A 13,161-nucleotide genomic window follows, 5' to 3' on the forward strand; every position below is an offset into this window, starting at 1 on the left:
CAATGAACAAGAAATGTTCAAAAACATTTTTTAAACATCGCACTGATCTCAAACTTGTGAACGCTAGTGTATATTCACATTTGAATTGCAATTCTGCATCCTGTTTGTTAATTCAAATCATATTTAGAATTGAAGTTTCATTTAAAATGTCTTCTCAACTCAATTCTGAATGACACACAACCCTGTCATAGTTATAGGGCACTTTGGCAACTATTGAAGAAAACCTTGAGTTTGAAATAATTTGAATTACACTACATGACATTACTGCTTTTAAGTGGTGATTAATAAATGACTAGCCACTGATCTTTTTTATAGAAAATGATTTACTTTATTTTCCAACACACACCAAGTCTAACACATTTAAAGAACACAATGACACATCAAGCTTTTATTAGTGCACTGTATTAAGTTAATACTATGAAATCTCAAGGTCAATTTCAGTTTTTTTTTTTTTAAAGATAAGTTTTCCTTTACATGGGAAATTCAATTGAAGTTTTAAAAATTGAAAAATCATAGTGCTACATTTAGTTCACATTTACTTTTTCAAGACATAGAGTGCCCTCTGCTGGATATTCCCCAGAATACCATTTAACACTATCAGGCAGATACATGATTGATTAGTAATGTCTGTCAGTTCTTTCACAGACTTTTGCAAATCACAGCAATATATAGCCTACTAATTTTTAATTTATGCAGTCTGATACAGATACTATTTGAGTAATGAGCTCTATGTAGTGAACATGAAGATACTGATGTACTGGTGTACTTTTACTTCTTGCTGAGCTTTAGGACGTCTTTCACCATAGCACCAATCCCATCAAAAATGAAGTGCAACTTTGTTTCGCACATGAATGCAGGTGTAGTCACCACCTTATTCTTCTGGTCCACATGTGATTCGTAAGGATGGAAGGTCAAGGTTAATTCAGAAAAACAAAGCTTTCATAACATTAATGAGACATAAATTAACAAGAAAAGTCAAAATTGACATTAAAATATTCTACTTTTTAATCTCAATTATGAGATAGACTTAGTATGATTTATCATCTCATTATGAATTAGCATGTAATTATTATGACTTATCTCATGATTACGAATTGATGTCATGAATTACTTTTTAATCTCAATTAAGGAGAGGAGAGGAGAGGAGAGGAGAGGAGAGGAGAGGAGAGGAGAGGAGAGGAGAGGAGAGGAGAGGAGAGGAGAGGAGAGGAGAGGAGAGGAGAGGAGAGGAGAGGAGAGGAGAGCTGTACAGGTAGGATATGGTGACTTCTTTAACAGTATGTTTGGCTCCCAGTGCAGTGATGGCTTGTGTAGTACCAGCATATGGCCACTTCCCACCTTCCTCTTCCTCATGACCTACTGTCACATCCACACCAGGGAGAACCTTTGCTGCCAACACTGGAGATATACAGCACAACCTGGTGATCAGAAGACAGAGTCAATGCTTTATAATAAAACAAATCCCTATAAAGTCTGATTTGATTGACAAATATTTTTTGTATTTATTTCAAAGCACTTCATAAATCTAAGGACCTGTCTAAAATAGAACACTAAGATCTTTCAGTCTCTGGTCTATACTTAATGTGACATTATTCCACATTGACTGTCCGGAAGAAGTTTGCTGTGGAGCTCATGTCAGCAAAAGTGTTCAACAAGGGTGTGTATCAGGGGGCACTCGCAAAACCCTTCTAAAAACTAAAATGAAAAAGTGACACCATATAGTCTTGTGGACTTAAATATGTGCACGGCACGCAGTGGCCATTGTAAGCTCACAACACCACAAGTGCACAAAGTGTGCCATTTGGGACAGGACCTTACTCCAGGGCACTTGAAGTTACTGACTAGAGCACTAGTTGCTTTTTAACATAAGGTTATAACACTTTTTAAATAAGGTTATAAATCAAATTTGACACAGTGCACTTTAAGCAAATGTTAGGCCTTCTTATGGTCCAAATCTCAGGAACATACATTTTATTTAAATGACTTTAAATGATTGAAATACCTACATTAAAATACCTTTCTGTATAGCAATATATTTAACACATACAAGCACAAAAAGACCCCAAATAAAATAAAAGCACACAGCCATATGTAAATTGATTGCTTCTGGCCATTGGTGAATGGGTTGATGAATGGGAAAAACATGAATGGGTTTACTGTTTACACCACTGTTATTCTTCTAGTTATTTATATATAGTGGCTAATGGATCAGAAGAAAAAGAAACATTCAGAGAAAATAGCTTACTTCGCCATCATTAATTAATGTGAATATAGGTAGTAATTTAAAACCACTTACCCGATTGGTTTTCCTGCTTTATGGAAGTCCTTTAAAACCCGCTCCACTTCCTTATTTACTTTGCAGTCCTTCCCATCAACAGCAAATGATGACCTGATGATGGTAAAGATACAGAAGATAATATACAGAGAGATGAGGATTACAACAAAAATATGTCAGTGGCTATTTAAAATATATCTAAATGCAAACAATGCTTATCAAAAAGTGTAGCATTGGTCTAATGTTTAATATTTTCTTTAAAAGACTTTCTTTAAAAGTCCAGTTTATCACATTTAGTCACAGCACTCACAGGTTTTTAGCTGCACCGAAACCACCTGGGAAGATGACAGCATCATGATTACTGGCACTCAGTTGTGCCAGGTCAGTGATGTTGCCCCTTGCGATACGTGCTGATTCTGATAAGACGTTCCTATATAAAAAGAAAAGTTGAGCAAGTTGGATTATTAATGTTTATGGCATTTCATAACACTTCAACTCCTAAGGTAACAAAAAACACAAGTGCCCAGTTTTGCTAAGGTATACAATGGACCTTCACCTTGACTCTGTCTCCGCAGGCTGACCTTTGCCGTGGTCTATCACATGCATCTGAGAAACATCGGGAGCAAACATCTGAACCTCTGCTCCTCCCCGACTCAGATGCACAAGGATTCTACATACACAAACAAACAGCATAAACATTCACGCAAAAGAAAATAGTTCAAGCAATAGCTCTGATGCAGAAACACATTTGCTACTGAAAAATGTCCTAAATTGTGACATTTACAGTAGTAGAGAAGTCCTAAAGTAGGGGTGTCCAATCCTGGTTCCAGCTTCTCCAACCCACATTAAACACAACAGAACCAACTAAGGTTTTACTATAGGCAAACTAGAAACTTCCAGGTTTGTTGAGGGCTAAACTCTTCAGGACTGCCCTCCTCGACCAAGTTTGGACACTAAAGTCTCGCATGAAACCCATGCAAGAAGAGCCCTTCTATGCAATTACCCTGTTGGTTGTCTGTCCTTTATAGAACTAGAGCTTTTTGTGAATCCACTGAATAACTCAAGAAAAAAAAATAGTAAAGAGACATATAAATGTTTAAGTTACTCACGCAGACGCCTCATGGATTTCAGTGCCATCATAAACACCACATCCAGAAAGCACCTAATGAATAAAAGTTAGAACTCAGAACTCTTGTCGGCATGTGTTTTGGGACGAGCTAGAAAGCAGTAAACAAAAACACATTAAACGCCTTACGAATTACATAAACTGATAAATCGCTCACCAGCGTTAATGATACTGACGGCTCGCTGTACTGTCATGTCACCGCGGACCCTAATCGTTCGCTTTTATTGCCTGTATTATAAACGCAACTGGCGCCATCTTGCGTCTCGTTTATCGATTAGTGAAGGTTAAATTACAACTTTATATTCCTGTAATAGTGTTGCTGTGTTCGCCCTGCTTTATTCTATATAATAACCGCCTGACAGTGACTATTTTCTGGTAACGTTAGCCTGTATTGTAAAAGTATCACTGATTTCTACTGTTTTATACAAATTAACTTAGACTTACACAGGTGACATGACACCAGAACCGAGAATGAACTTTCAGTAGCTACACAGTTAAACTCCCACTAAAAATGCAGAACATTTTTTGAAATCATGAACTCTATTTAATTTCACACAATACACAGTCAGCTCTAATATGACACTGAAACGTGTAAGTTAAGGTATTTTGACATAGAGCGCCAACAAAACTCACGTGCAACACCAGTTTGGGTCTGCATAACTACTACTTACAACAGCGACTTTTGCGCCACTTAAATTTGAAGATGCATGAAACTGGGCAGCAGCCGCATATCTGAAGTACCCAGTACTGCGAAACACCGAGCGAAGAGCAAACATGGTGCGGAGTGACGGTGTGTTCACACGGTTCACACCGAGGACATGGAGAACCGCTGCCTTCTTCGGAGTTACTGAGTACTGACGGATGGAAAACAGAGAAACATACCGCCACCTGCAGTTTACTGTGCCAATCCACCACGGTCTAGGTCTTGCTCATAGACCAGAGTATAATGAATAGCAATGACCTGGCAATATAACTATACAATTTACTAACAAGTTAAAAGTTAGTTGAAACTAGTTTTAAAAACGACCATAAAAACCTTTCACCATTTTTATTTTTAAGTACATTCTTAGATTATAAATCTCACATGGCAAAATATTACAAATACCAAGAGTAATCTAAATCTTTTGCCTAGTGACAATTTCTCTTTAAATGTGTAAAAGTGACTTAATTTCCATTTATCAAAGAACAGTATCATAACATTTTGAGTAAATGTTTGACGTTATTACTAGATCTATATAGTTCTTTTTAACTTAATATTGAATCAGGGATCCCTACATTAACAGTAAGAAAACTGGATACACACATAATATAGAAGAAAATATAGTCTAAAACAAACTGTGGGACAGTTTCCAAAAGACATGAAAAAAAGTCACACTCAAGTGGTTCCAAACCTGTATAAGTTTTTTTGTTCTGCTGAACACAAAAGAATATATGGAAGAATGTTTGTAACCAAGCAAGTCTTAGAAATATATAGTAATCAGTGGCTGCCGAGATCTGCTTGGCTATAAACCATCTTCCGAATATCATCCTTTGTTTTCAGCAGAACAAAGAAACACAGGTTTGGAACAATTTGAGTGTGAGTAAATGATGACTTTTTTTTTTGTGAACTATCCCTTTAAATGTTGTGTGGTAAACTACCCATACATGTACAAAATAAACTCCAATAACACCCCATTGCAAAACATCTGGGATTGGTGCAGCAAAAATACACTAATGAACAACAGAGACTTAATTATACAGAATACACAAACTTGGACAAAACTTTGCCTGCACTCTTCAGACGCTCAAGGCGCTCTTTTAATTCTGTCCTTTTACGTGCAACACTAGAATCTTCTCGGAGCAGCATTCCTGGATTGTTCCCTCCAATCATGGCAAGCATTGCATTCTGAAGCTGAGAGATGTACTGGTCCAGCATGTGGTACTGGACTATCAGTGGAACTTGATTAGCCAGACGGTCAGAAGTAATCTACAAATACATACAAAATACATTCAAATTCATTCTAAACCATAACAAGCAAATTCAATATTTCTTTTAAGACTCTGCCACAAATAATTTAACGTCTCCTTGCATGTGACAGAAGAAGGTGTTGTGGTTTTAATGTTAAAATATTTCTGCTATCCTAAGATTGAAGCCAACAACAAAAAAAACAATCATATGCTTTTGGAGAACAATTATTGTTTTTGCAACTGCCAAGTGTAAATAGTGGCAAAAAAAAAAAACATTCAGAGGGATTAAACAACAAAGATTTCTAAATCTTCAGGTATGTGGACAGATGCCTAAATATTTCTAATAATTACCGTAAAATAGGCAGTGAGATGCTGTGCCATCTCACGTACATCTGCATTGACGAACAGCCTTTGCCCATAAGCTGTAACACTTTAATTTTGTTTTACTGTGTCAAGCTGATTGCTGTAGAGACTGTCTTGGGAGTAGACAATCTTCTCCATCTTAAACTGAGAATGTATTTTCGCCTCAGCTTTCTGAAACTGCTCATCAAGAAAATCCTCAACTGGATCTTTGGTGGCCCTTAATAGGTGAGAGAATGCCTTGAAATGAGAGCTTACAATGCGGTTCACACAGGAGTGAACAATGTCTGTAAATCAAGGACACAAGAAAGCAGAGCAGCAAATTAAAGGAGGACACAGCAATTTTATGCATTTTATTTTTTTTATTTTTTTTTTGCATGCAACACTTCAAACCATCTTGAAATACTGCCATTTACCTGTGACATTTTTGTGCAGCTTTAAAGCAGGTTCCTCCAGCTCTTCAATGTGTTTCTTGACAATGTTTTCGAAAGTTCTATAGTTCACAAATCCAGGAAGCTCCTTTCCTCTTCGAGTCCTAACATACTCTTCTACCTCATCTCTGAGGGATTCCTCAGCTTGAGAGGAAAGACAGAAAAAAATATAGAAAAGAATAAAAATCATTGATTGAGTAGGTTTGCATATTACCAAAAAAGGATACAATTCTGAAAATTATCTGCCTTATTTTTTACTTTACCATTGGCTAAAAGGAACACTCCACCTTTCTTAGAAATAGGGCTTATTCAACTTTTTTCCTACATTTAGATATGTGGGCAAATGCATTTTTGTCTCGGTGCATGCATTGTTTTATTTTGGCAGGGTTGCCGCTAGCTTAGCTTAGCATAATGAATGGAATCCTATGTTGCCAGCTAGCATGTCCCGAGTAAAAGTGATCCAAAAAACAAACCAAACAAACCACCTAATTACTTCTTGTGCCCTGCATATTCACAAAATAGCGATTCAGATTAAGATTTGGCGATTTCCTAGGCAGATATTGTGGAGAAGCACAGGCGAAGCACTGATACTTGGGCGCAGATATATCACACAACACATGAAATCCCACAATTTCCAACAACATACCGGCGTGAATGGTAGCTGACTATTTTTCATACAGTACATGAATGGCGATGAACATGGCTGATTTTGTGAGAGACGAAGAGGGTTATTTCTTAGACAGTCAAGATCCAGAACCATACCTCTATGAACCAGTTTTCAGAAGAGGAGCTACGCCTGCGTGCTTTGGAAATAGAACATCAGGAGGAGGTTGCAAATTGCTCAACAGCGGAGGACGTGAGGATAAGTGCCAACACTGGTGGTGTGAGTGTGGTGGAAAATGTCACTCTATGCCAACTGAAATAGAGTGTCTGTGCTGTGAAGAGTAGGACAAGTTACTGCCATCGAGGACCAGGTTCAATGCATCAGATCAAGATGAGCTTGTCTGCAGTTGTGTCACAGCTACCAAGGATTTCATGGCGTTGATCCATCCTGCAGTACTCGCAAAACACACAGCAACACACAATGGCTCTCATCCTAACTTCCACCGGCTGTTGAGCGATCGCAATGTGTTGTGTGATATCTCTGCGCCCAAGTAGCAGTGCTTCGCCTGTGCTTCCCCATATTATTGTCAAAAGTCAATATCTGCTTAGGACAACGCCTAGTCTTAATCTGCATCACTAATTGTACTCGTTGTGAATACGCAGGCCACAAGAAGTAATTAGGTGTTTTTTGGATCACTTTTACTCGGGACATGCTAGCTGGCAACATAGAATTTCATTCATTATGCTAAGCTAAGTGAGCGGCGACCCTGCCAAACTAAAACAATGCATGCACGGAGAAATGCATTTGCTCACATCTAAATGTAGGAAAGAATTTGAGTAAGCCCCATTTCTAAAAATGGTGGAGTGTTCCTTTAAGCAGTACGCCAGTAATAAAATCGTGACATAGACAGCCCTGCAGCACAGAGGGCTAAACTGAAACCAGTATGTATATTGCATGCCCACACAGACGTTTTGCTTCTGCACAGAAGTGGCTTAAATGCATTCGAAGGAACTCAAGAAACAATATCACAAGCTTGATGGTTGATTCACATTAATTGTGGTAAGATGTCATTTAATTAACTTGGTGAAAAATGAACCTAGGGGTAATTAACAGATGGTTACCGAGTAGATCAGTCTCTGGGATGCGTTTTCATGAAAATCGAATGTAAAGAGTTTTATCTCTAAAAACAGATTAGCTTATAACGCTTGTCCATGGGGCACAGGGTAAGTGAAATTAAATCGCTAGTTAATACCACTAACAAGGCTCAAAATAGCCTCACACTAACACGGAGTCTAGACTGTTTTCCAAGATGGCGCCTGTCCGTGAACGCGTAATGCACTGTGTTTATAAAGTATCTTCTTTTTAAACTGTTTGTACACTTACAAAGTTCTCAATGCTTCGGTTTGCATGTAGGGACCCTTATTATACTACCGTGTTAGTGTGAGGCTATTTTTTTTTTTAGCCTTGTTAGTGGTATTAACTAGCGATTTAATTTCACTTACCCTGTGCCCCATAGACAAGCGTTATAAGATAATCTGTTTTAGAGATAAAACTCTTTACATTCGATTTCCATGAAAACGCATCCCAGAGAACTATGTACTCTGTAACCATCTTTTAATTCAACCTAGGTTCATTTCTCACCGGAGTTGTCCTTTAAAGGCTACATTGCCTTGGTAAGGATCCTTAAATAGGTGAACTGCTTTCTAGTAATGAGAATATTCTAGAACAGAGCTTAATTCAAGAATCCAATCTTCCTTCTCATTTGTCATGGTTAAATGTTCACCGATTTATTAATTTTAATTTCCATCTCTAACCCACTATTACCTGTGGCGTGCCAGATTTAAACTTTCTGTAAATGTAAGATATAAATCGTAACATTTTTAGAAAGTGCAAAATAAGAACAAATTATAGCAATATAAACTTGCACAACATTGTCACTGATCATTTAAAATTTATGCTGCAATGTTATAATTTTATATAAACAAATTATATTATTAAACACACTTTTTATGGTTTTGTCATCTAGAATGCGTTTCCATCTTCCAAATTCCTGCCTGATTTTGGTGAAGACACTCATGTCTGAGCTTCTTAGATCTTCTTCTGCCCTTTTTACTCCTTCAAGGGCATTATTGAACTGACAAATTTTCTGCAGAGCGCAAGCATCAACAGGTTATTAGATTAAAGAAAAATGCCAAGTAAAAACACATTTAGTTTATAATCAGATAATTTTACCATAATCAGATAATTGCTCTTCTCATGTTCATCAGTAGGAACTCCATCTCCCAGTGCTCTAAGATCCCCAGTCGTCTTCTCTAATTTAATCTCAAGTTGTTTCTGCAACTGTGGCAGCGTTTTCTAAAAGTAAAGAAATTACTTGGAAATGGAGACATTATAATGCCAAAGACGATCAAAATTCCTGTCCTATTCCTATTCTATTTTAGTCTTCTAAACCTAATCTGTTCTTTGCCATTGTGCATGATGAATGTTATTCTTTGTCTGAGTGATTCATCAGATCTATTTTATTAGTCCTTGTAATTGGCTTCTGTTTTCATTGTAATACTGACTGTTTACATGTTTTCAACAATTGCTTGAGGATTTGCATTAAAATTTGCATTAGTTTAATACTAGTCTAGTATTAGTACTTTTTGCTGTGGTATCAAATTTGGTAACAAACTGTAAGATTCAGTGGCGGTAATCAAAATTTCCTTGATGTATTGCTATTGTAAAAAAGGAGGAAAACAAAACAACTCAAATAGGATTTATCTCCCTATCCTAATCTTGATAACCTTAATTGCAATATTGATCAAAATAATCATGACTGTGATTTTTGCCATAATCGAGCATACGTACAGTAATATGTTCAACTAATTCTTTTGTCAGTCTTTCTGCGAGAAGGGGTATTGTAGCTTTTCCTTCCTCAAAAAGAGACCTGAAGGGAAAAAATTTATTTGAATGAAAAGCAAGTTGACGACTGCAGCATAACTACAGCATTTTGCATACTTTTTATCAGTGGGTTATGCGAAACAAGTATAAATATATAAACAGTGTCATTGCAACAAACATTACTAAAATATAACATGTGATGAATGTCATGAGCATTCATTTATATCTCACAAACATCTTGCCTGCATATTTAAAAAATAATTATTCACACAATTGTTTTTCCTCCACAGACATGAGCTCATGCTTCAATTGTGAAAGAACACACTTGCCTGAAATGAGCGTGTTCGTCAAAAAAACATCTTTCTTTTTCCAGCGCTTTGATCAGATCAAGCTTCTCATTGATGTCTTGCTGGCCTCTGCACTTCACCATCATGTAGCCCTTCTTCAGTTGTATCACTTGATTATTGACTGTTCTGACCACCGTATCCTCCATGCCTTTGTCCACTAAATCTGGTTTAGTCAGAATACCTGCAGAAATGAATATTTGTCTATACTCTTATCAGTGTTTTATTTTACAATTTTTCACCAATCAGGAACAGGAACAATGTATATGTACGTCACTTTTTCAGTAAAATGCTACATACCCAGGGTCCTTTGTCCGGTTGAATCTACTTTGGATGCCATCTGCAGTGCCTCAGTGGTTGCGATGTCAATGTTTGCAGGCACCACAACCAAGCTGATGGTTTCTTGTCTTTTAATGAACTTTTCAATTAGATCTTTTATCTGTTACAGGAATCTCTTACATTAGTAATGTTGAAGGGGTAGACTTTATTCCTGAATTAAACTATTGACTTTTTTTTTTTTTTTTGTATTGTGACACACATTCATTATAAATAGCGCAGTCCAACCGGAAATATAATTTGAGATTCCGATTAATATAATAACCACCCACACCAGCATTTACATTTACAGGTCTGAGAAATTGTGTGTAAAGGAGCTGCTATCCAAAAATATTGGAATGCTATAAACATTTCTACATATTTCCATATGCAAATTGTCTTACTTGTTTCTCGATGTCTTTTGGCTGGTTGCCAGTGGCAACTCTAGCAATGCCTGGCAGATCAATGAGAGTGAGGTCAGGGACATCACTGGACTGGATCTCCAGAGTGATCATTTCATGACTGATTCCTTCTCCCTTTCCAGCCAATACTATCTGAGCTACAAAACAATACCATGCCACAATTATCACACAGATCACAAAACAGTTTATTCAACTATTCTAAAGACGCACAGGAAATTAAAGTTCTCAAACTGTTATTCATAAAATTAAATGTTTGATAATACAGACCATTTAAGACAGCATTCTCTATTTCAGCTGGGTCCTTCAGTTGCTGTCTTTGATCCTTATACGACAGCAATCCATGCCAGTTTTTGTCCTTTGTAATTTTTTTTAGTTTCAGCACCAGAGGACAACGTGTCACAATACCTGTGTTTAATATACTTGATGGTCACAACTGTAGTGTTCTTTAGTAATATATAGATAGATATACTTGTAATGTATTGTATTTGTGGTGAAAGTACCTGTTCCCCTAGGCAGCGCCACTCCAGATAGGGCTTCCAACACAGAACTCTTTCCTGAGCTCTGGTCACCTATGACAGCAATAGCCGGCAGGTTTAGGTCCTTTTCAACACCCAATGACCTGAGAGAGTCCACTAGATCAATGCATGGGCGCACTTTCTCTTCATAGTGCTGGTTCAGACCACTAATTTCTACCTTTGAAGAAACTCGTGGAGACATGTCTAAAGTCTGCCTGAAGAAAAAAAACTTTTTTTTAAAGAAATGACAGCAAGTAAGTTAGTTCAGCCAGAGATGTTATTGTCTGGTCAACGTTTTTATCAAAAAAATATAGTAAATATGGATAAAGGACATAAGGGCGCCGCCGTCAATAGAGTTATTTGAATTTTGAATAACCCGAGTTCCATGGATTTACCAGTCGGGACAGACTTATCCATTTTAGCACTATTTCCAAACCAAATTCAACGTGAAAGTCGACAAAAAATAAACATTCAACGTTTTCCGTAAAACTTGCTTCATAACTTTTACAAATTACTGAACGACTGGATAACGTTAGTTACGCACTAGATTCATCAACGGCTCCGCGGCCTCCGCCGCGAGAAACGCGTCACGCCACGCGCCGACACGAAGATCGTGATAACCCTGTGATAAATGCATAAATATCCGTTGAATTTAAAACGTCACAACGTGGAGTGAATATTTACCGTTTTGTGGTGCATTTAACAAACACACTATTGGTCGATGTCAGTTGACAAGTGTCTTCAATTTCGCTCGGAATAGAATTTCTCTCATCAAACTCATAGACATGCAAAGTATATATCGCGACGCTGCAGCCCGGAGACCTGCAGGTAGGAGGAGCTTACGCCGCAAACAGGTGGAGCTTATTCCGCAAGTAGGAGGGATTTGACAAATGTGCAAGTGGAAGGGGCTTACGCCACGAGTAGGCGGGATTTCACGTTTAAAGGGATAGTTCACTTTAAAATGGAAATTCTGTCATCCTTTACTCAGCCTCAAGTTGTTTCAAACCTGTATGAATTTCTTTCTTTAACTGAACACAAGGGGAGATATTTTGAAGAATGTCAGTAACCCAAACAGTTAACTGGAGCCATTGACTTCCATAGTATTTTTTTTTTCCTACTATGGAAGTCAATGGCTCCAGTTAACTGTTTGGTTACTGACATTATTCAAAATATCTCCCCTTGTGTTCAACTGAAGAAAGAAATTCATACAGGTTTGAAACAACTTGAGGCTGAGTAAAGGATGACAGAATTTCCATTTTAAAGTGAACTGTCCCTTTAAAATAAATTAGTTGGAATGTGTTAATAAATTATATATACGTTTAGCTTCTTTCATTTTGGTTTGTTGACAGCCTTTTATGTAGTTAGGCATTCCTGCCTCCAGTCACGCAGAGGCCTGTTTTTTATAATTAATTTTATTTTTGTTTTGAAAGTGTAGCATCACGTTTTGTCCTTTCATCAAAAACGGTAAAAGTGCCTTATAGTAGCCTACATAGGTTTCTGCTGCTCTTTAAAGTGAACGGCACTTTGTTTTATACAATTGTGTGAAATAGGAACATTACAGGTTCTGTGATATAACTAGCTGAAAACAGCCGAGCGTGGAAATACATGACGAGGTAAAGTGGTAAACGGCAATATAGGCTAACTAAACTTGTCTCTTTAGCACAACCACAATTTACCTTGCAACTACTGACAGTGAAAAAATCAGGTGTTTTGGAAAAAAACATATTTATTAAAAATGTTGCTATTATTACCTACATTAAATATTGAGGATTAGGAATCACTTTTATAGAGGCTGTTTTCATATTTTCTACATTTGTGTTTACAGTATTATTTTTTTTAGGCTACAAAATCAATAGTTTATTATATATGGTTTATATACTATTTTACAAACCATATACTAATGGTAATGTTAACTCTTGAAAAATATGATTCAACCCAA

General features: G+C 37.1%; 2 protein-coding genes across 2 annotated transcripts; both read right to left on the reverse strand.

The window, feature by feature from the left end:
- Window positions 1-305: 305 nt before the first annotated feature.
- gatd3 (glutamine amidotransferase class 1 domain containing 3) lies at window positions 306-4,253 on the reverse strand. The gene is made up of 7 exons (XM_067444053.1): window positions 4,073-4,253; window positions 3,385-3,437; window positions 2,832-2,945; window positions 2,586-2,705; window positions 2,297-2,389; window positions 1,262-1,418; window positions 306-897 (listed from the first exon to the last, which is right to left on the reverse strand). Exons 1-7 carry the CDS (start codon window positions 4,175-4,177, stop codon window positions 769-771), a joined length of 771 nt encoding a protein of 256 aa, XP_067300154.1. The 5' UTR covers window positions 4,178-4,253; the 3' UTR covers window positions 306-768.
- A 189-nt stretch (window positions 4,254-4,442) lies between these two features.
- Window positions 4,443-12,098, reverse strand: LOC137075472 (interferon-induced GTP-binding protein Mx). The gene is made up of 12 exons (XM_067444047.1): window positions 11,907-12,098; window positions 11,208-11,433; window positions 10,975-11,112; window positions 10,690-10,844; window positions 10,271-10,409; window positions 9,956-10,154; window positions 9,594-9,672; window positions 8,976-9,098; window positions 8,748-8,889; window positions 6,125-6,283; window positions 5,700-5,995; window positions 4,443-5,367 (listed from the first exon to the last, which is right to left on the reverse strand). Exons 1-11 carry the CDS (start codon window positions 11,919-11,921, stop codon window positions 5,781-5,783), a joined length of 1,590 nt encoding a protein of 529 aa, XP_067300148.1. The 5' UTR covers window positions 11,922-12,098; the 3' UTR covers window positions 4,443-5,367; window positions 5,700-5,780.
- Between the last annotated feature and the right edge of the window lie 1,063 nt (window positions 12,099-13,161).

The sequence above is a fragment of the Pseudorasbora parva genome, chromosome 5 (assembly GCF_024679245.1).
Source record: "Pseudorasbora parva isolate DD20220531a chromosome 5, ASM2467924v1, whole genome shotgun sequence".
Taxonomy (NCBI): Eukaryota; Metazoa; Chordata; class Actinopteri; order Cypriniformes; family Gobionidae; genus Pseudorasbora; species Pseudorasbora parva.

Coding starts and splice junctions, on each gene's coding strand:
- gatd3 (XM_067444053.1), bottom strand. CDS start 4,177: ATGTTTGCTCTTCGCTCGGTGTTTCGCAGTACTGGGTACTTCAGATAT. Junction 2,706..2,831: donor CCTGCGGAGACAGAGTCAAG/GTGAAGGTCCAT, acceptor CTTTTTATATAG/GAACGTCTTATCAGAATCAG. Junction 898..1,261: donor ATACTGTTAAAGAAGTCACC/ATATCCTACCTG, acceptor TTCCATCCTTAC/GAATCACATGTGGACCAGAA.
- LOC137075472 (XM_067444047.1), bottom strand. Junction 10,410..10,689: donor CAAAAGACATCGAGAAACAA/GTAAGACAATTT, acceptor TTCCTGTAACAG/ATAAAAGATCTAATTGAAAA. Junction 6,284..8,747: donor AGATGACAAAACCATAAAAA/GTGTGTTTAATA, acceptor TTTCCTCTCAAG/CTGAGGAATCCCTCAGAGAT.